This window comes from Balaenoptera ricei, chromosome 11 (genome assembly GCF_028023285.1).
Source record: "Balaenoptera ricei isolate mBalRic1 chromosome 11, mBalRic1.hap2, whole genome shotgun sequence".
NCBI lineage: Eukaryota > Metazoa > Chordata > Mammalia > Artiodactyla > Balaenopteridae > Balaenoptera > Balaenoptera ricei.
This window is the reverse complement of record NC_082649.1, coordinates 58,075,389-58,097,388: the sequence shown is the minus strand read 5'-3', so window position 1 is coordinate 58,097,388 and position 22,000 is coordinate 58,075,389. Positions and strand designations below refer to the sequence as shown.

The following is a 22,000-nucleotide window of genomic DNA, read 5'->3' as shown; positions in this document are numbered from 1 at the left end:
TCCTCCCCCACCCCCAGGAGGGGCGGGGAGAGGCGCTGGTTGGAGGGCCCAGGGGGCGGGGGCGAGGGCAGGCGGGGGGCGGAGCGGAGTCCTGGGCGCACCTCTGGTGTCCGCCCTCCGCAGTCCATTCGGGTCCCTCCCCTGCACTCCTCTCGGACCCGAGGCCGCCCGCGCTGTCGCTGCGGACGAGTGTCCCGCGGCGCCACCCTCCCGCCGCGCCGTCCGTCGGGCATGGACTCGGGCCGGGACTTCCTGACCCTGCACGGTGAGTACTCGGCCGGCTCGCGGGGGGACCCCGCCTGGGCCGACCTAGAGGAAAGCCGTTCCCGGCCCAGGGCGGGGGACCCCCAGCTCCTTCGGCCGCCCTCCGCCCTGCCCCGGGCCCGCTCCTCGTCCCTTTTGTCGCACGGAGGAAATCTCCACCCGGGACTGCCGGGCGCAACCCTGGGCGTTTCCAGGCTTGTTCCCCAGACCCGGCCGGTGGGGAGAAGAGGGGTGCGAGTCTGAAGACTTCCCTAAGGACGACCCCCGGCCCTGCCGCCTCGGGGACTCCCCCTCTCCCTATCCTAGTCACGGAAGGGTGGGCTCCAGGGTCCGGCGCGCTCGGAGGGACTGAGGAGGAAAGGAGCCAGCATCCAAGAATAACTGAGTTATTTTAGCCCCGTCCGGGCCGCCCAGAGAGGCTCCCCAAAGCCCAGGCGTGCCTGGACCGCGTCAGGGAGCGTAGGTGTGGCGGGGTGGGAAGGCTGGGGCGAGGAGGTGTGCGAGGTGAGGTCGGGCCGCGCCGCAGTAACTGCCCAGCGCAGAAATCCTAGTCAGCGACGCCCGGTCTGGGAGGAGCAGCCCGATCGCCCCCATCTGCGCACCCTCCTGGCCGGACAGGCCTGAGTCTCAGCTCTAACCGCCTGCTGCTACCCTCTTTGTCCATCCGAGCTCTGTCTTCTCCGACCGACCGGGAAACAGTCCGGGCCAGCTCCTTGCCCTATCGCTGTCTCTCCAGGAGAGAGAGCAGCCGCGGGCTCCGGACTGCAGGGACTGGAGGTCTCCTAGCTGCACGGGGCCCCCAACCTGGACCTGGAATCTCTTTGCTCCAGCCTGGGGACTCACCCACTTTTAGTGGGCTTTGCCCTCCTGCCCCGCAGGTCATCTGGCAGCTCAGCAAACCCTGCCTCTCTTGCACCAATCACTGCTTAACCCGATCTCCCTCTGTTTTCTAGTACCTCTGGAGTCCGAGACTTTAGTGCCCACCACCTATCCACCTAAACCATGCATGGAGATAATAGAAGGGAAAGAGAAAGGCCGAGCCCTCCAGCTGTCCACTAGAGACCCTCTGGAATTCAGGGACACTAGGAGACGTTCCTTTCAGCCAGTGCCCAGTCTGTCTCATTTTCCTGGTTGGCCCAGACCTGGTCCCCATGGCCCAGAGAGACCTTGCTCAGTGCCCAGAGCTGTTACCCTCACACCAGTAGCCTCAAGGCAAACTCTTTCAGCTGGGTCATGGGATCCCTGCCCTTTCCAGGGCTCCATCTTCTCCTCTCAGGACAGAGGTGTCTTAGTGCTCCCTGCCACACTGGCAGGAAGGGAGGCTGGGCAGCTCAGAGGATCAACAGTAGAGACCTCTGCTTTCTCTCTCATCATCCCTTAGCTAGTGCTGTGTACCCTGCAGACTGCCACCTCTTCCGTGCCAGCTTCACACTCAGACCTCCTACAAGCCCTCTGATCGCCTCTGGCTACAGCTGTAGCCTCAGCTCATGTTAGAATGGGCTCCATCCTCAGGCATCTGTGCCTTTGTCCAGTCTCTGTCCGTGGGCAGCCCTGGTATCTTCCCTGGAGAGGAAGCCACGCGGAGGCTCAGTCAGCGCCTCCCAGTTTTGTGGCATGGGCTTGGCAGCCCTGGTCCACTGTGTTTTGAGACCTGCCTCCCAAGTGCCTGACAGTCCAGCTCTTCCGGCGGAGCTGGCAAGAACAGTGCGATCCCAAGCTTCAGGCTCCCTGAAGGCCCTGCTGCTTTTAGCTCATCACCCAAAATTACGTCCCTTAACTGCCTTTTGTTCCCCCTGCAAACCATATCGGCAAGCAAGAATCTGTCAAGGAAAATTGGTGGTGGAAGGATGTAGTCACTGTGCCCTGTGCTGTTCCAGGTTGTTTACATTTCCACTGGAGAGTCTGCACCTCTTTCATATTTTGGGTCCTCTAGCATTGGACACACTTTCTGGCTTGGGCATTTGGGGGTCTGCTGCAGAAAGGCTCCCTCCATTGGCTTGGGGGGGTATGGGGGCCACCTAGATAAGAGATGTCCCTTCTGTCCTCGCCCCAGATGCATGCAGAGGCACTGTAGTATACAGACATGGATTATGGAAGTAGACTACCTGGGTTCAAGTCTTAGCTTTTTCATCTTAGACAAATCCCTTGACTTCTTGGTGCCTCAGTTTCCTCATCTGTAAAATGGGGGATAAGAACACTACCTCCCTCGTGGATTGCAGTAAGGATTGAATGAGCTAACACGTACAAGGCAATAATGAGAACAGTGCCTAGTACCAGCAGGTACTATGTTCCTACAGGAGGCCCACCCCCCAAGTAACCATGTCATGTGAGTACTTTGTGAGATGAGGGGGAATAAGGTAGTCCCTAGCCAGGAAAAATGTGACCAGAACTGGGTTTAAGAATCAAAGGGCTCCTGGGGAATTCCCTGTTGGTCCAGTGGTTAAGACTCCATGCTTCCACTGCCAGAGTCCTAGTCGGGGAACTCAGATCCTACAAGCCATGCAGTGAGGCCAAAAAAAAAAGAAGAATCAGGGGCTCCTTCTGGTGCTTCTGAAGCCCTCAGACTGACGCTCTAGTCCCCTGGCCTCCTTCCCTACCCTACTTCCTTTGCTTGCTCCATTCTAGCCAGGCCTGCACTGGCTTCTCCAGCAGGTCCCCAGATGCACCCAAAAAGACCTAACTTCCCAACGCTCTCCCCTCACTGAACACATCCACCTCCACCTCCACTAACTATTCAAACACTGAATCCCTCCCGCCCCACTGTAAAACCTGGCATTTGTAAAAGTGCAAGGTAGGGTGTAGGAGGGGCCTCATCTTGGTCCCAGGAGACCTGGGCTGCAGTCCTAGACCTGGGTTCCAGTCCTAGCTTTGCCTCTACTTACATTGTGACCCTGAGCAAGTCCCTTTGCCTGTCTGGGCCTGTTTTCTCATCCACGGGAAAGCAATACCTACTGATAGGGGATGTTGTGAGGATAAAGCACTAGTGGGCAAAGGAATTCTAGGTTGGCAAGGAAGCCAGTACCCCCAAGAGATAACGGTTCCAGATCCATCATAGCAATTTGGGGTGGCCAGACCCCTACCCTCCTCAATTATGCTTCAAAGCTGTCTGTCCCTGGGAGTCCATGCCCACACAACACAGACACACACTGATCCACACTGATCTTAACTTTTTTGTGCCCTGGACCACTTTGGCAGTTAGGTGAAGCCTGTGGACCCCTTCTCAGGATCATGTTTTTAAATGCATAAAATACATAAGAATTCAAAGAAAGCAAATTGTATTGAGATGTGATTCTATCCATAGGTCCTCGGGGAGTCCTTGGCCCTCTGATTAAACCATTAAACCATCACGCGGTTTCTCTAAAACAGAGGTTCCCCTTACAATCAGCTCCCTCAGCTCCAAATGAAGAACAATATTTCTGTGCCCATATTCCAGCTCATCTACATTAACACACATTCTCATGATTTATTTTTCTCCGAGGGGTGACCTTAGGCAAGTCACTCTGCACTTCAGTTTATTGTTATTATTGCTGTGCTTGTCTGTGCTAATAACTGGCTTTGCCAGTGACTCACTGTCAATGCTGGTGACTGGAGCTGCGGTGAGGCGAGTGAAGGGACTATTCAGAGGCAGTGAGTAAAAGAGAGGAGTGAGTCAGGCCTCTGGGTGGTGTCCTGACCTTGGCACACAGTAGGGGCTCAATAAATAATTGCTGGGTGAATGAAAAGCAAGACGTAACTTACATGAAAGGGCCCACTGTTCCGAGCACACTGGCAGCACAGTTTCGTATGGAGTTGGGAGTCCTCCTCACCTATTTATCAAAGCAAGTCTGTGTTAATGGACTCATTTTTAAGACCAGCATTTTTTCAAGAATTCCATTCGCATTTGGAACCTTGGAGATTATCCCACTCAGGTAGCGAACCTCTCGGAGAAGGAAACAGGCCTGTCTGAGGTTTACATGTGAGGCAACAGCCCGCTGAGTCACAATGGATTCGTTGAGTAACTGAGGTAAAATATTTGGCGGGTTCCGCTGTCCGGCCCGGGCTCCATCCCCGGCTCCTTCTGATCCCGCCCCACCCGGTTGTCCGCTAAACTCTGCAGCCCAGGCTGCCGCCCGGCCGGGCTTCCCTCCAGGCTCAATCTTGCCCAGCCCTCCAGTTCTCCGCCAGGCCTCTAGCTGAGTGTTTAGAATTCGCGGCTCAGGCTCCGCCCCCTGGTAGGACTGCCTCCAAAGTCGAGGTTCCGCCCTCCCTGCCCGAAAACAAAAGGCCTTTGCAGTGAGGGACCCTCCCCCGGTTTGTCCCCTGGGCCCTGGCTCCGCCCCCGGTCGTCTTCCTGGGTACCTCTGCCCCACGTCGCCTCCCAGACTCGGCTCCTCCCGCTCCCCACCTCTTTGGCTCTGGCTCCGCCCCAATCCGCTTTCTGGGCTCTGACTTTCACCACTGATCTGCTTCCCGGGTTATGGATTTGTCCCACTTCACCTCCCGGACCCCGCTCCTCCTCCTCCTCTCCCCTCCTTGACTCCGCTTTCGCCGCACCTCCTGGGGGCATCGGTCCTGCCCTTCTGGAACTGTCCCCGCCTCCTGGGGTATGGCCCCGCCCCTTCAGCACAGATTTCTGTATCGCCCCGCCTCTAGAGCCATGGCCCCACCCTTCACGGCCCCGCCCCCACGGGTTCTAGGCCCGCCCATCCACTCCAGGTCTCCGCCCCTCCTCCCGGCTGAGGAGGCCGTTCCGCTCCTAGGGCCAGGGCTGCCTTCTGGACGCCACACTGTCCCGGGCCAGGCTCAGCGGGCAGCAGGGGCACTTCGGAACGTCATGCAGTGCCTGGGGGTCAGGCGCCGAAGCCGGAGCCAGAGCCGCTCCAGAGAGCTCTACCTGCAGGAGCAGAGCCTCGAGGTGGCAGCTCTCAATGAGCAGAGGCTGGGTAAGGGATGCAGGGCGCCCCCCCCCCACTACCACCCCCGAGATCTGCGGAGGCTGGGAAGGCAGCTGGGACAGGACGCAGACTGTATGTTCCTGATCTCGGGGACTGGACCTGTTTAGTTCTGTGAGTGTGTGACCCACGGTGGGGCTGTGTTTGCGGGGATGGCATGTGGAGTGAGTACTGCGGGGGGGGGGGGATTGGTTACCCTGCGCCTTGCCACCCCCAAACCATCCTGTTTACAAACCTAGTGGTGATTCTGTCACTTGTATGGTAGTGGGGGCCACCGTGCAGCAATGATGATATGCAATGCTGTGTAACCAAGTGGCACCAGTGTGACAGTGTGCGATCCAGGGTGATGCTGTGTACCATGTGTGACTGTGGGTGACCCAGGTGACTGAGTGATTCTGTCATCTGTGTTATGGTGTGTGTGTTCTGTGGGTTTTCTGCTGTTACTCTTTGTGGCAGCATGCCCCTGAGTGGTGGCTGTATAAGGTAATGTTTCCTAGCATTGGCCCTGTGGGCAAGCTTCTGAGTCCCGACTCTACCATGTAAATTCCTTGAGCCTCAGTCTCATCATCTGTAAAATGGGAACAATGATAGTGCCTTCCTCACAGGGTTGTTGGAGGGATTAAATACATGTGCTAAGAACAGGATCTTATTCAAACATGAACTATTATTATGGTGACTGCTATTATTATGACGACGATGATGTTCTGGCACTGTACGTTGTGTGGCTGTGTGTGACTCCATGTAACAATATGTGTCACCGTGTGTGGCCCATTTTCTCTTCCCGGTTGTGTATGGCAGTGTGTGATGAGTACGGTGGTGTGGTGTGTGTGACTGTGTATGTGTGTGGCTATATCTGTGTAGCTGTGTATTGCTGTGAGTCCCAGACTCAGTTTGTTTCCATTAGGCCTCACCCTAGGTACATGGGCAGGGCTCCTGGCGCTGCCCCCACCCCCAGCCTCCTATTAGCACTGCAGCCTCTCTGCACTCCCCATATGTGCCACTAGCCTGGGCAGGTTGGTGAGGCTGCAAGGTCAACCCAGCGGCCCCTGAGCTCACAGGCCCCTCAGCACCACCCTCCCACAGGAGGAGAATGTGCTACAGCTGAGTGAGTGGGGCTGGGTGAAGGGGTGCCCATAGACCTTCTGGGTGCTAAGGGAGCAAGGGTCGGGGGGCGGGCAGCCCAGAGGCCTCAGAAACAAAAGGGCCTCAAATGAGGCTCAGAGATGGAGGTATCTGCTTAGGTTGCCCAGCGGCCTGGAGGGCCACTAATATCAAGACCCACCTTGGGACCGAGGTCTGTGTTCCGGAAGCCATGTCGGCAGCCAGGGGACTTATCTCTGCCTGACCGCAGACAGGGCCGCAGTCTGGCTCCAGGACAGGATGAACATGTCATCTGCTCACAGCCTTTTCCAGAACCGGAGGGTGGGGCTCACCTTCCGCCCCTGTGCCCCACCTCCACTGCTCCCATCTGTGCCGTGCGCAGTGGCTTGTCCTGATGCCCTAGCCTGGGGGCGGGAAGGGGCGGTGCCGCCAGAGTGTAAGGAGATGACCCCCGCAGTTGACCTCAGCCTCGGAAAGGACAGTGGAATCCCCCGGCTGAGCTGAGGCTGAGGCGGCTCTCTCCTCCAGCGGCTGGGAACTACCTTTCCCGGCCTCTCGTCTTGAGCCCCACAGACCCAGCCACCAGCTGAGGACATCCTGCAGGAGCCCCCTCCTCCCTCACTGGGCCTCCCCTGGGGCTGGAGGGAAACTGCTGACACTAAAGCAGGGGGTGGAGAGAGTTGGGACAAAAGTGGGGGAAGGTCACATCAGACTGTCACCTCTGAGGAGGCCTTGAGACACCTCCTCCAGCACTCTTCTCACCCAGTGCTGTTGGGGGAACAGAGGCACAGAGAGGGAAGGAGGTTTCCTAAAGCCATGGGTGTGGGGGGCTGTTAGCATGTGGCTGTGTCTCCACTGGAAGCAGGAGATTGGGGAGGGATAGGGGGTGGGTGGCTGAGGCCCGGGGAAGTGGTCCAGAAGATTCTGTAGGTCCTGTGTGTGTGGGGAGCAGGCTGGCTGGGGCATAGGGAGTGGGGTCATGGATAAACTGGGAGAGCCCATCAGGGGCTGGGGATCTGGGTTCAGAAAAGAAAAGCCTATAGGCCTAGGCCCAGGCCCCTCAGACTGGACCCGCACAAACCCTGATGCCACCACTCCGCTGGAGCAGGAGGATAAAGATTGCTGAAAAGCCACAGAGTTTTTGTTTTGGGGCCAGAAGTGAGGTGAGGTAGTCTATTGGCTCTGAATAGAGCTGGCTGCTGGACTCCATGCGGCCAGGGTGATAGGCTAGGGTAGTCTTGGTCCCAGCTTCCTTCAGGTCACTCTGACCCCTAGGAGGAGACCAGTAAGTCTTTCAGAGCCAGGCCATTTCCTAGGGGTCTGGTCACCCAGGAACCAGGTGTTCTTGAATTAGCTGTCCTCTCTTTGTCCATTCAGCCGTGGGTGGCAGGTCATAGTGTATAAAGTGTGGCCTTGAGTGGGTGGGTGTCCAAAGGTTTGCGTGGCCTCAGCTGGCATCAGAGATGCCTTCCTGGAGAAGGCAGGGCTCTAGAATCAGGTTGGAACAAGGGTGACGGAGGGAGAAGTGAACAGAGAGCTGAGGATGAGGCTGGTGAAAAATGGGCTGAGAGGGTCCAGTGGTGGGCATGGCCAGCATGGGGCCTGGGGCAGCAGGGACCCTAGAGGAGGTAGCATCTTACCAGCTCTGCCCCCTAGGCTTACAGGATGACAAGGACCTACAGGCACTGCTGAAGGGCAGCCAACTCTTGAAGGTGAAGTCCAACTCATGGCGGAGAGAACGCTTCTACAAGCTGCAGGAGGACTGCAAGACCATCTGGCAGGAGTCCCGCAAGGTCATGCGGACCCCAGAGTCCCAGCTGTGTGAGTGCCCTGGGCTGCAGGGCGAGGGGCAGGGTGCTGCACCTGCGCTTGGATGGGGAAACTGACACTGGTCAGGGCGGGGTGGGGCTGGAGGTCAGTCGTGGACCAGGACCAAAGGTAGGGAAACTGAGGCCAGGCCTGGCCTGGCGGGCCAGAAGTCGGTCATGCAAACAGGACCAGATATGGGGAAACAGGCTGGCCAGGGTTGGGGAGAGGAGCCAGTTAAATCACTGATAGGGAAACTGAGGCCTAGCCTGGGCTAGAGAGGGCAGTCATGGACCAAGGACCACAGATGGAGATGCTCAAGCCTTTTGGGGTGGGACTCCATAGCCATGACCACAGATGGGGAAAGCCCGGCTCCCAAGTAGGGAGGGAGCTGGACAGTGTTGCCTGAATTCCCAGGTATCCACCCAGACATTTGTGGGAAGGAGGGAGGACTAGGGCCCAAGTGTGGTGAGGACCAAAGTCCAGGGGCAGATAAGGCCCTTCCGGGTATCAGTGGCCAGGATGTGAGGTGGGGCTGCAGGAGGCAGCTCCTCCCTGGGCTGGGGCCAGAACAGGGTGCCTGGGGTGGAGCAGGGCTGGGACTTGCACAGAGAGGCCTTGGCTGGGCAGCTCCCTCGGGGTTGTGGGCCTGAGGGCTTTCTGGAAGCTTTAGAAAAGGTCCAAGAAGCCAAAGCTCAGGCCTGCAGATGGAGAGTGCCTCCTGCAAGGTCTTAGGAAGAAAGTTCTGCCAACTGCTGCTGCCCTTTTACACAGAATGCCCTAAAAATTTTGTAAAATGAGAGGTTCCCTCTGCATCTTTACTTGGTGGGAAAATTTTAGACCAAAGCTATCCAGAAGAACTTTCTATGATAATGGGAATGTCCTATATCTGTGCTGTCCAGTATGTCAGCTACTAGCCACCTGTGGCCATTGAGCACTTGAACTGTGTGGCTAGTGTGACTGAGGAACTGAATTCTTTTTTTTTTTTTTTTGGCTGCCACTGCATGGCATGTGGGATCTTAGTTCCCCAACCAGGGATTGAGCCTGAGCCCCCTGCTTTGGAAGTGTGGAGTCTTAACCACTGGACCGCCAGGGAAGTCCCGCAAATTCTTAATTTTACTGAATTTTAACTAATTTATATCTAAATAACCACGTGTGGCCGGTGGTACGGAAGGATCACTGCAGCTGGATTTCTCACACGGTTCAAGTCCCTGGAAATCCCTCACACGTTCACCTGCCCTCGGCTGTGGAGATGGGGCAGGCAGGGTCAGCCCACTGGCAGGTCTCTGGGGAGTGAGACCAGACACAGGTGACAGGGCCCAGGTGGGAAGGGGGCAGGAGAAAAGGGAGGGGCAGCCCACTGAGGGTGTCTCAGGAAGGGTCTGCCAGGCCCCAGGACACTGGACAGAAACCTGAGAAGGTGTGGCCTGTGGCAGGCCAGAGGGGAGGCAGGACAGGAGCAGGGTCGGATGCGGAGAGCCCGGCTGGGTCCTGGGGGCAGTGGGCCATGGGAGGTCTGAGCAGGGCAGGGCAGGGTGGGAGGGGATGGAGCCTGAAGTGCTCTCAGGAAACTACCCTGCGTGCCTGTTGGCCACATAACACAGGAGTGACCTGGCGCTTGCCTCTGTCTGTGGCTCCAGCCAGGTTCCTTCACAGCCCCCTGCCCTGATATGGGGTTTCCTGTTAGACGCTGGCGGTTGGCGGCACCGTGGGAAGGGGACATCATACTCTCTGAGCCCTGGGGACTCCTGGGAGCCCACCCCCCAGCCAGTACACGTGCATGGTTCCCAGTTGAGCCAAGCACTTGGCGGGGGCGGGCAGGGGGCAGACTGAGGAGTGGGAGATGTGGCCCTTTCCCGACCTGGGCTGGTGAGCTGGGAGCCTCATACCGGGACAGCTGGGAGCACAAGGGCAGGAGGAACCTCCCGGACAGGAGACCCAGTGTGAGCAAAGGTGCAGGGGCAAGAACGAGGCAGGGCCGTGAGTGAGGGGCCTGCACCCTGACAGGAGGGGCCACAGGGGCGACAGGTTGGGGGGTTGGGCACCAGGTGCGCTCAGGTGAGGAGCGTGGCCGGAAGAGGCCTTTTTCCACGTCAGAGACCCAGAGACAGGTCTGGGCTGAGCATGCCCGTTGGGCTGCTTCCCTCCTCTGAGTGAGCAGTGAGACTGCCCTCCACTGTGCTCCACCCCCGGGGAAACTGAGGCCAGGAGATGGCGGTGGGGAGCAGTCCCCAGTTCTCTTTGCCTCTGCTTCCTGATCCGTAAGTTGTCCCCATCCTGACCCCATAGCCTCCCTCAGCTCTGGTTCCCATAGGCAGACAAAGATTACCATCAGCAGGGAAGGCGTCTGGATTCTGTCTCTGGTGCCGGTGCGGGAGCTGGCCTCCGCTGCCCAGGCTTCCTGTTTCCACTCCCAGCCTGGGGCAGCTGCAGCTGGTGTGGGACCTAGAGGGGCACGGGAGGCTGTGAGCAGAGGGATTCAGCAGGGATATCCCCTGCATCCCACATGGCCCAGGGCTCGCGTGTCTCACACCTCAGAGCCTGCTTCCCGGACAGGCTCATGCCACACATCTGGGGCCTGCAGGTGGCCAGGAGGCCCCCACCGGGAAGGACAGGCAGGCTTTCAGCCAGAGCTGGTCTAGACCCAGGAAAGACGGACGTGGATGGCTCAGGATGGGGATGGGGATGGGGCAGAGCCTGGCTCCTGATGCGGGGAGGCCCAGCATGAGCCCCTCCCAGCCAGGCCAGGGAGGGCACCTTGGGGTTCAAGGCAGGTGAGCAGGGCCTTGCTGCTCCCTGAAGCTTGGAAGGTTGGGCTGTGACAGGACAGCCCCCGCCCCTGGTTCCCAAGGGCAGAATGATGTCATCTCAGACCCCCAGGGGCACCCTCCAGTCTACCTCTTGGGATCCTGGAGCACCATTCCTGCCAAGGGGCTCCCTGAGATCAGGACACACAGATACATGCAGGGCAAGGCCCTGGCTGCTCGCCTGACACAAGCACTTCTCCCTCTGTCAGGAGAGGGGCCTGGAGGCTCTCATGGCTGTCTTGAGGGAGGCGGAGGGCCCAAAGTCAAGCACGACAGGAGAGTGTGTGGCCTCCTCTCCGTCACAGGCCCCAAGCTCCAGAATGGTCTCTCCCTGTCTCTGTCTGAGAGCCCTGCCCTGCCCCACTCCTCTCCCAGGGGCCCTGCTTCCTCCCAGCACAGAAACAGGAGGCCTGGGACCCTAGGTGCCCTTCCCACCCTAAAGTCAATCTCTCTCTGCCTGGGCGTTTCCACTCTGCACGCTATAGCTGTGTCCCGTTCCTTCTCCACCTCAGTCTCTTTTTGTCCCCCGCTCTGCCCATCCTCCTGCCCCTCACGGCTCTCTCTGCCCACCTCCACCCTCTTCTTGCAGTCTCCATCGAGGACATTCAGGAGGTGCGGATGGGGCACCGCTCAGAGGGCCTGGAGAAGTTTGCCCGGGACGTGCCTGAGGACCGCTGCTTCTCCATCGTCTTCAAGGACCAGCGCAACACTCTAGACCTCATCGCCCCATCGCCCGCCGACGCCCAGCACTGGGTGCAGGGCCTGCGCAAGATCGTCCATCACTCGGGCTCCATGGACCAGCAGCAAAAGCTGCGGCAGTATCCTTTTGGTGGCAGTGGGTCCAGGCCCAGCGGGTGGATACTGGCCGTGGTCGTCCCCAGGACAACCTGGGTATGGAAGACACGCAGCTTGGGCCATCATACCAAAACACCATAGACTGGGTGGCTTAAACAACAGAAATTCATTTTCTCACGGTTCTGGAGGCTGGAAGTCCAAGGTCAGGGTGCCAGAAGGGTCGGGTTCTGGTGGAAGCTCTCTTCCTGGCTTGCAGACGGCTGCCTTCTTTCTCACTGTCTTCACATGGCAGAGAGAGAGAGAGAGAGAGAGAGAGAGAGAGAGAGCGCGCGCAAGATCTCTGGTGTCTCTTCTTTTTTTCTTTACTTTTTTAAAAAATAAATTTATTTATTTATTTGTTTATTTTTGGCTGCATTGGGTCTTCGTTGCTGCCCGCGGGCTTTCTCTAGTTGTGGCGAGCGGGGGCTGCTCTTTGTTGCAGTCCGCGGGCTTCTCATCGCGGTGGCTTCTCTTATTGCAGAGCACGGGCTCTAGGCGCACAGGCTTCAGTAGTTGTGGCAGGCGGGCTTCAGTAGTTGTGGCACACGGGCTCAGTAGTTGTGGCTTGCAGGCTCTAGAGCGCAGGCTCAGTAGTTGTGGCACATGGGCTTAGTTGCTCCGCAGCATGTGGGATCTTCCCGAACCAGGGCTCAAACCTGTGTCCCCTGCATTGGCAGGCGGACTCTGAACCACTGCGCCACCAGGGAAGTCCCTCTGGTGTCTCTTCTTTTATGGGCACTAATCCCATCATGAGGCCCCCACTCATGACCTCATCTAAGTCTCTCAAGGCCCCATCTCCAAATACATCACGTTGAGGGTTAGGGCTTCAACATATGAATTTGGGGGGAACACAAAGGAAGCAGGGAGGGTACCTGGAGCCCTCTTTGGTCTACTCTGACCCAAGGGCCAGACAGCAATGCAGCCCCCTGAAGTCCCTCATCCCCCCTGTGTAACCAGCATGGAGTGGGGAGGCTGAGGGGAGCTGCCTGCTTCAGTGGGAGACCTAGTCTTGGATATTTTAATGTTTCCTAGAGTTAACTGCATTTTTTTCTCTCTGGGAGTTTGGGAGGCCATGACACACTCCCACTTGCCCCCATATTCTGTGCCACTGTTCGGGGAGTCATCACGTTCCCCCAGGCCTGGTGTGCAGGCCAGCCTGCGGGCTTGAAACAAATTCCCTTCAAAGTCTAGGTGCACAGCAACACGCTAGTCTATGGTTCAAAGTGATCAGGCTTCTGGTATGTAGGATTAGGGTGGAACCAGCACTGGCTCCTTTTTTTTTTTTTTTATGACAGCTTTATTGAGATATAGTTCACATACCATATAATTCATCCACTTAAAGTGTACAAGTCCATGCTTTTTAGTGTATTCAGAGTTATGCAACCATCACCCCCAAAAGACACCCCATGCCCTTTAGCAGTCCCCATTTCCCCACAACCCCCCAGCCCTAGACAACCACTAATCTACTTTCCGTCTCTATACATTTGTCTTTTCTAGACCTATTATATAAATGGAATCATACAGTCTCTTGTGACTGGCTTCTTTCACTTAGCATAATGTTTTTAACGTTCATCCATGTCGTAGCCTGTGTTAGTACTTCATGCCTTCTGTTTGCCTAATAATATTCCACTGTATGGCCATTCCACATTTTACTTATCCAATCAGCAGTTGATGGACATTTGGGTTTCTGCTTCTCTGAATAATGCTGCTGTGAACATTGGTGTATAAGTTTTTGTGTGGACATATGTTCTCATTTCTCTTGAGTATATACCTAGAATTTCTGAGTCTTGTGGTGACTATATATTTAACCTTTTGAGGAACTGCCAAACTATTTTCCAAAGAGGAAATTTACATTCCCACCAGCAGTGTCTGAGAGTTCTGATTTTTCAAATCTTCACTAACCCTTGCTATTATCTGCCTTTTTTTTATTATAGCCATCCTTGTGGGTTTGAAGTGGCATTTCACTGTGGTTTTGATTTGCATTTCCTTGATAGCTAATGGTGTTGAGCATCTTTACATGTGGTTATTGGCCATTTGTATATCTCTTTGGAGAAACAGCTATTCAATAGATCCTTTGCCCATTTGTTGTTGTTAAGTTCTTTTTTTATGGATCTATTTATTTTAATTTTAATTTTAAATTGTGGTAATATATACATACATGAAATTTACTATCTTAACCATTTTTAAGTGTACAGTTCAGTAGTGTTAAGTACATTCACATTGTTGTGCAACCACTTCCAGAACTCTTTTCATCTCGTAAAACTGAAACTCTGTACCCATTAAACAGTAACTCCCCATTCCACCCTCCCCCAGGCCCTGGCAACCACTGTTGTACTTTCTGTACCTATGAACTTGATTACTCTTAAGTTCCTCATATAAGTGGACTCATACAGTATTTGTCATTTTGCCACTAGCTTATTTCACTTAGCATAATGTCCTCAAGGTTCATCCATGTTGTCACATGTTAGAACTTCCATCCTTTTAAATGCTGAACAATATTCCATTGTATGTATATACCACACTTTGTTTATTCATTCACCCATTAATGGACACTTAGGTTGCTTCCACTTTTTGTCCATCATGAATAATGCTGCTATGAACATGGGTGTACAAGTATCTTTCTGAGACCCTGTTTTCAATTCTTTGGGGTATATACCAAGAAGTCAGATTGTTAGATCATATGGTAATTCTATTTTCAAATTTTTGAGGACCCACTATACTGTTTCCTATAGCATCTGTAACACTTTACATCCCCACCAACAGTGCACAAGGGTTCCAGTTTCTCCACGTCCTTACCAACACTTGTTACTTTCTTTTTTAAATAGGTCTCTTACTGTGGTTTTGATTTGCATTTCCCTAATGATTAATGATGTTGACCATTTTTTAATGTGCTTTTGTATATCTCCTCTGGAGAAATGTTTATTCAGATCTCTGGTCCATTTTTTAATTGAGTTGTCTTTTTATTATTGAGTTGTAAGAGGTTTTTGTTCTTTTTTTAAATATTCTAAATATTCTAAGTATTTTAAAAATATTCTAATATTTTAAAAATATTCTTATCAGATATATGCTCTGCAAATAATTTCTCCCATTCTGTGGGTTCTTTTCTTTTTTTTGGTGGTATTCTCTGAAGCACAAAAGTTTTTAGTTTCAGTGAAGTGTAATTCATTTACTTTTTGTTTTTGTTGCTTGTGTTTTTTGATGTCATATCTAACCTAAAGTCACAAACATTTACTCATATATTTTCTTCTTATAGTTTTAGCTCTTGCATTTAGGTCTTTGATCCATTTTGAGTTAGTTTCTGTGTATGGTGTGGTGAGGGATCCAACTTCATTTTTTTTGCATGTAGACATACAGCTGTTCCAGCACCATTTGTTGAAAAGACTATTCTTTCTTCATTGAAACATCTTTACACCGTCGTCAAAAAATCAACTGACCATAAATATGAGGGTTTACTTCACAACTCTCAATTCTCCTCCATTTACCTAAATGTCTCTTCTTGCAGCAGCACCACAACGTTTTAGCTACCATAACTTTGTACAAAGTTTTGAAATCATGAAGTGTGAGTCTTCTAAATTTGTTCTTTTTTTTTTCAAGATTGTTTTGACTGTTCTGGGTCCCTTGAATTTCCATATGAATTTGAGGATTGGGTTGTCAATTTCTGCAAAGTAGTCAGCATGACTGTGATAGGTATTGTGTTGAATCTGCAGATCAGTTTGGAGAGTATTTCTCATTAAACAATATCAAGTCTTCTTTCTGATCAGCAAATATGGGGTATCTTTCCATTTATTTAGATCTTTAATTTCTTTCAACAATGTTTTGTCGCTTTCAGAGTATAAGTTATGCATTAAAAGAATTTGTATTTTTATTCATTTTGATGCTACTGTATGGAATTATTTTATTACATTTTCTGATTATTCATTGCTAATGTATATCCAACTCCTTTGGGGGACCCATTTTGAACACTGTTAGTTCCCTTTACTGTGTACTTTTCAGCATTTCAAAGACTTTTAAGTGTCTTTTCTCAAGGCTATGTCTGCCTGATTTTGAGCTTTCTTTTTTAAATTTTAATTGTTATTTATTTTATTTTTGGCCATGCCTCGAGGTATGCGGGATTTTAGTTCCCTGACCAGGGATTGAACCTGTGCTCCCTGCAGTGGAAGCGCAGAGTCTTAACCACTGGACCACCAGGGAAGTCCCTGAGCTTTCTTAAAAGCCCAATTCTGTGGCACTTTTGTGATAGTCACTCCTTTTGCACAGGCATGCACTTGGACAATCTCATGGCCTCTGCAGGCTTCTGCTGCCCAGACCTTGAGATCATAAAGCCATCCCAGCCTGCTGAAGAGCATTCGGCACTGGGACCTCATGCTTGGGTGCACCACTCTGAACTTGATTTTTTAACCTGTAATTCTACTATAATTTTTTTAATGTAAATATATACATATATTTACATAAAACATACATATATATAAATAAAGATTTTAAAATATGGGTAGGTTAGAATGAAATTTTAAAGGCCCGGAAAACCCACCTCCTCCAGAAACTGCTATTTGGGTTCTCCCTTTAATCTTTTCCGGCTGCATTTCATTTTGCCTAATGATGCATTTTTCAAAAATAGTGGAGATTATACATTTGTATCCATTTTCTGTGTAACATTATATCATAATTATTTCCCTGTGTTAGTATAGTCTCCATAAACAGCTTTATTAATGACTGTGTACTATTCCACTGAATGGATGGACTATAAGTTAGTGATCCATTCTTTTAGTGTCAAACATTTCATTTCCTTCACCACTATAAATAACATTGCAAAGAACTATGTTCATAAAACCTTTCAGTATTTAGGAGTATTTCCTTACCAATGGATTCCTAGAAGTGGAATTACTGAATCAACTGATGTAACAGGTTAAAGCTTTAGCTATCCCTCCATCACTTTCCTAAGGGTTGTGCTGATTTACTTTTTGCCCACGTGATGGATTTGAGTGTCCATTTCACCTCACCCTTACCTGCACTAGGTAATATACTTTTAAGTTGCTAATTTTTAGTTTAAGAAATTGCATCTCATTTCCAAATTGTTAATAACTTTGACTACTAGTAATGTTTGCAAAAGGTCAGTTTATATCCCTTTCTCATTTAGTTATTAGGGTCATTATACTGTTTTCTTTTTAATTAATCCTTCAAAGGCTTTGCTGCAAATGCTTCCTCCAGTCTGTCAGATAGATGACTTTAGTTTTTCTTTATTTAATCTTCAGAATTTTAAAAAGTTTATATGGCATGATTTATGTTGTTGTTTCTTTTGTGATTTCTTCTGAAACGTGCTATCATGTTTTCATTGTGCTCATGAGTTCCCATTGTCTTGTTCTATAGTTAGCTCTCTGTTTTCTGTGGACTGTAGTATGCAGCTCCTCCTTCTCTAGTTCTCAAGGTCAAGTCTGATGGGAGAGATAGAGGGAATGGAGAAGTGGGGGCCTAAGTGCCCCAATCATGACACCATGATCCAGGCTTTGTTTTTGCATGTGATGTCCCCACCTTCTGATCAGTGGCTTGAAATTTGCTGTTTCCTACTAAATAAGCCTCAAGTGCTTTCGTCAGATTGAGTAACAATTATATACTGAAAAGGACATACCTTGAAATGTTAACAGTAGTTACCCCTGGGTGATAGGATTATGGAGGCTTTGCTTATTTACTTTTCTACATTTTCTAAATTGTCTGTAATGAACCCTTTTAGAGTGAGAAAAGAAATGTTTTTGAAATTTTGAAAGGGTTCAAAGCCAGAAAACAGGAAAAAGACTCCTTCATTGGATGTCACATTTCCTCCAAAGAGGCCACCAGGTCTTCCCTCTGAAATGAGGATGTGCCAAAAGTCAGGCCTGCGGGGAGCTGTGTCTACAGGGGACCTCAGTCCACCTGGGCCCGGGAGTTGACCCTGAGCTTGAATCATGGCTGTGGCTGGGACCTCGGGGGTCCCAGGGCTCCTGGGTTCTTTCCTTACTTCTTGCCCAGCTGGATTCATTCCTGCTTGCGAAAAGCTGACAAAAACAAGGACAACAAGATGAACTTCAAGGAGCTGCAGAACTTCCTGAAGGAGCTCAACGTCCAGGTGGATGACAGCTATGCCCGAAAGATCTTCAGGGTGAGGCAGGATGTGAGGGCTGGGTCTGCCTGGCAGTGTGTCCTTGACTGCAGCCCGAGACCTGCTCTGAACCCTGCCCACCTGGTGTCCTGGCTCTGCAGGAATGTGACCACTCTCAGACAGACTCCCTGGAGGATGAGGAGATCGAGACGTTCTACAAGATACTGACCCACAGGAAGGAGATCGACCTCACCTTCAAGGAGGCTGCAGGCTCGGGGGAGACCCTGTCGGTGGATCAGTTAGTGATCTTCTTGCAGCACCAGCAGCGGGAGGAGGCGGCGGGGCCTGCACTGGCCCTCTCCCTCATCGAGCGCTACGAGCCCAGCGAGACGGGTGAGGGCCCGTGACCTGTAGTCCCAGGGCCACACAGGGTGGGGAGACCCCTGGGGAGACGGCAGCCCACGAGTAGGGAGCTGGAGGGAAGGGGGTGCCTCAGCCAGGCCCAGGGCCCCTGGTCAGTATTTCTCTGCCCCAGGAAAGCAGATGGGAGGCAGGGACCCTCTCTTGGTTCCTCCTTCAGGGGATTTGAGGACCCCTCCCCCAGGAAATGGAGAGAGAGGAGGCTGGAAAAGCAGGCACTTTTCCTGCCTCCCTCTTTGTGCCCATGCTGGCCACAAAGCTTTAAGACGTCAGATGGGGGCCCAGTCCTGGAGAAGGAGGAGATGAGGCCCTGCCCTCAGGGGGGCCTCAAAGCATGGGGGACAGACGAGGAGGAGACAGGGCCCCACCCTGGGGTAGTCACGGTCTGGTCAAGAGACTCAAGCTTAGCCGCTTCCAAGAGGTACCGAGGACCAGCTCAGAAGGGGAGGCAGGGGGAGTAGGGGGGAGGGGAGGGGGGGTCCCTCCCCCCAGAGCTGCAGCGCTGGCCTAGGGCTCTGACCGGCGCCGGCCTCCCACCTCCCAGCCAAGGCGCGGCGGCAGATGACCAAGGACGGCTTCCTCATGTACCTGCTCTCGGCCGATGGCAGCGCCTTCGACCGGGCGCACCGGCGGGTCTACCAGGACATGGGCCAGCCGCTCAGCCACTACCTGGTGTCGTCCTCTCACAACACCTACCTGCTGGAAGACCAGCTCACGGGGCCCAGCAGCACTGAAGCCTACATCCGGTGGGGCCTACATCCGGTGGGGCCGGGACACCTGGGCATGATGGGGCGGGGCCGGGCGGGACCTGGTCGGGCAGGCGGGACCTGGGCGGACCCGGCCGGGACCGAGGGGCCTAGCCGCCATCCCACTTGCAGGGCGCTGTGCAAAGGCTGCCGTTGCCTGGAGCTCGACTGCTGGGATGGGCCCAACCAGGAACCGGTCATCTATCACGGCTACACCTTCACCTCCAAGATCCTCTTCTGCGACGTGCTCAGGGCCATCCGGGACTACGCCTTCAAGGTGGGCGCGCTTCTGGGCCTGAGGAAGGGGATGCTCGGGCCCACCCACCCCTCCTAATCCACCCTTGGGCCTCCAGGCGTCCCCCTACCCCGTCATCCTGTCCCTGGAGAACCACTGCAGCCTGGAGCAGCAGCGTGTGATGGCGCAACACCTGCACACCCTCCTGGGCCCCATGCTGTTGGATCGGCCACTGGACAGGGTCACCACCAGCCTGCCTTCCCCAGAGGTGCCCGATGGGATGGGGTGCCCAGAGGAGAGGGCAGGGGACTGGCCGGGAGGCCAGCTGCGTCTTGACCAGCTGCCACTCCACCCTTAGCAACTGAAGGGGAAGATCTTGCTGAAGGGGAAGAAGCTTGGGGGGCTTTTCCTCCCTGGAGGGGAAGGCAGCCCTGAGGCCACTGTGGTGTCAGACGAGGATGAGGCTGCAGAGATGGAGGACGAGGCAGTGAGGAGACAAGTTCAGCACAAGTCCACGGTTTGAGGGGGAGCGGTGGCGCGGGGAGGGGAGGGGGGCAGCCCTGGGGCCCTCCCCCATCATCACCCGCCATCACACTGTGGGGTGTTTGCCTTGCCCGGGTTCTCTGTGGCTGTCACTCAGACCCTCTGCCCCCTCTCTCTGTCTCCCTCTCTGTTCTCTCTGTATCTGGGTTTCTGGCTCTCTCAGTGCCCACCTGCCCCAACCTCTGAATCTAACTTGGGCCTCCCCATGGCCCCCAGGAGGACAAGCTCACACTAGCAAAGGAGCTCTCAGATATGGTCATTTACTGCAAGAGCGTCCACTTTCTGGGCTTCCCCAGTCCTGGCACCCGTGGGCAGGCTTTCTATGAGATGGCATCCTTCTCCGAGAACCGTGCCCTCCGACTGCTCCAAGAATCAGGTGAGCCCGGCCCTGTCCCCCCAGGGTGCTGTCCATCTATCTGTCTGACCACCTGAGCTGGCCAGGGTCAGGACTGGCTCCCACCCCTCCGGACATCGCCCAGAGCTGGCACCCCACGCTGTTACCAGACAGAGCTGGTAGGGAGGGGCTTGGGCTTGCCGGGAGGCCTCCGCTTCTGACGAGCCCACATCCCCCTCAGGAAACAGCTTTGTCCGCCACAATGTGAGTCACCTGAGCAGGATCTACCCCGCCGGGTGGAGAACGGATTCCTCCAACTACAGCCCTGTGGAGATGTGGAATGGGGGCTGCCAGATCGGTACGGGATGGCTGGGGCTTGGAGGAGGCCTGGGTGAGGGTTTCCGCCTGGAGGGCCAGGGGCCAGGAGGCTCTGGGGACCCAGGCAGAGCCAGGTGCAGGGATGTGTGGGCTCAGGAGCTGGTAATCTCAGTCTGGAAATATCCCCCACCATCAAATACAGTGTCTGAAATCCCATTGTTAGCACACTTGTCCTTTGAATTCTGGCACCAGAAATGGAATGCAAGGTTGGTGTGGTGGGTCAGTTAGGGCGGCAGGAGGGCAGTAGGCATTGGAGTGATCCTGGACCCTGCTTCTGCCTCACTGTGTGACTCTGGGCCTCAGTGTATCCCAAGCAGGCTGGGCTCTGGGGCCCCTGAGGCCAGCCCACAGCCTGTGACTGCTCCGTCCTGCCTGTAGTGGCCCTGAACTTCCAGACACCTGGGCCAGAGATGGACGTATACCAGGGCCGATTCCAGGACAATGGGGCCTGTGGGTACGTGCTGAAGCCTGCCTTCCTGCGAGACCCCAACTCCACCTTCAACTCCCGTGCCCTGGCTCAGGGGCCCTGGTGGGCTCAGAAGCGGCTCAATGTCAGGGTATGGCCAGCCACCGGAGGGACAGGTGCCATGGGTCTCCCTTGCCCCTCGCTACCATCCTGAACCCTTAACTGTCCCCCGCCTTTCCTCAGGTCATCTCAGGGCAGCAACTGCCAAAAGTCAACAAGAATAAGAATTCAATTGTGGACCCCAAGGTGACAGTGCAGATCCATGGTGTGGGCCAGGACGTGGCCAGCCGCCAGACCGCTGTGGTCACCAATAACGGTACGTGCTGGGCCTGGGCTGGGCCCGGCTTCTGGAGCTGGTGTCCATGCTGTTGACGTGGTGCCCGCACCCCTAGGTTTCAACCCATGGTGGGACACAGAGTTTGAGTTCGAGGTGATTGTGCCTGAGCTCGCCCTCGTGCGCTTTGTGGTGGAGGACTACGACGCCTCCTCCAAGAACGACTTCATTGGCCAGAGCACCATCCCCTTGAACAGCCTCAAGCAGGGTGAGTGCTTGTGGAGGGAGGGGGCGACTCGAGGGGAGGCACCTCTTGGGAAGGGGCCGGCTGTTCCTCAAAGCATCCTCCCTAAGTGACCAGAACTCTCCCTGTGCGCTCCTCCCCGCCCATCCGCCTGCCAGGATACCGCCACATCCACCTCCTGTCCAAGAACGGAGACCAGCACCCGTCTGCCACCCTCTTTGTGAAGGTGGGCCTCCAGGACTAGGCTCGGGGAGTCTGGCGAGGGCTGCCCCGAGCGGACCAGGCCCTCTGTCCACATCTGGGGGCAGGACAGGGGCTGCTCCCAACCTCTCGCTCAGAGCTGGCAGCCCCGCACTGCCTTCAGCGCCAACCTGCTGTCTGTGTTGCTGCCTCTCGGGAGCCCAGGAGCTGGCCCAGTCCCTGGAGCTGTCCTCAATCCCGTTAGGAATGACACTGCAGCCCGCTCCATCCTCCAGCCGGGCCCTAGGCTGAGGGTTTTTATAAAAATCATAAGACTAAGTACTGTGGTCTCTTTACCTGGACACCG

General features: G+C 54.2%; 2 protein-coding genes across 3 annotated transcripts in view; one reads left to right on the top strand and one right to left on the bottom strand.

Moving 5' to 3' along the window:
- The window catches only part of DLEC1 (DLEC1 cilia and flagella associated protein), a 107,260-nt gene extending 102,424 nt beyond the window's left edge, over window positions 1-4,836 (bottom strand). The window contains exons 1-2 of the mRNA XM_059939188.1: window positions 4,798-4,836; window positions 4,003-4,070 (exon numbers count right to left, since the gene is read on the bottom strand). The gene's annotated coding sequence lies outside the window, so the exon portion shown is untranslated. The remainder of the gene's footprint in view (window positions 1-4,002; window positions 4,071-4,797) is intronic.
- PLCD1 (phospholipase C delta 1) lies at window positions 81-21,972 on the top strand. 2 transcript variants are annotated; one of them, XM_059939198.1, is made up of 16 exons: window positions 81-265; window positions 5,004-5,186; window positions 7,953-8,117; window positions 11,499-11,727; window positions 17,744-17,873; window positions 17,975-18,206; window positions 18,778-18,979; window positions 19,112-19,256; window positions 19,333-19,482; window positions 19,573-19,731; window positions 19,974-20,133; window positions 20,333-20,449; window positions 20,848-21,026; window positions 21,119-21,251; window positions 21,328-21,477; window positions 21,612-21,972. In XM_059939198.1, exons 1-16 carry the CDS (start codon window positions 232-234, stop codon window positions 21,695-21,697), a joined length of 2,454 nt encoding a protein of 817 aa, XP_059795181.1. In that variant the 5' UTR covers window positions 81-231; the 3' UTR covers window positions 21,698-21,972. The 2 variants fall into 2 exon arrangements, with proteins under 2 accessions (XP_059795181.1, XP_059795182.1); XM_059939199.1 differs by lacking the exon at window positions 5,004-5,186 and having other exon boundaries at window positions 84-265.
- Window positions 21,973-22,000: the final 28 nt, after the last annotated feature.

What these genes read in the sequence shown, in the direction of transcription:
- PLCD1 (XM_059939198.1), top strand. Translation starts at nt 232, where the DNA reads ATGGACTCGGGCCGGGACTTCCTGACCCTGCACG. An exon ending in AGCACTGAAGCCTACATCCG is followed by an intron (nt 18,980 to 19,111) that starts GTGGGGCCTACA and finishes TCCCACTTGCAG; the next exon opens with GGCGCTGTGCAAAGGCTGCC. An exon ending in CCAGCCTGCCTTCCCCAGAG is followed by an intron (nt 19,483 to 19,572) that starts GTGCCCGATGGG and finishes CTCCACCCTTAG; the next exon opens with CAACTGAAGGGGAAGATCTT.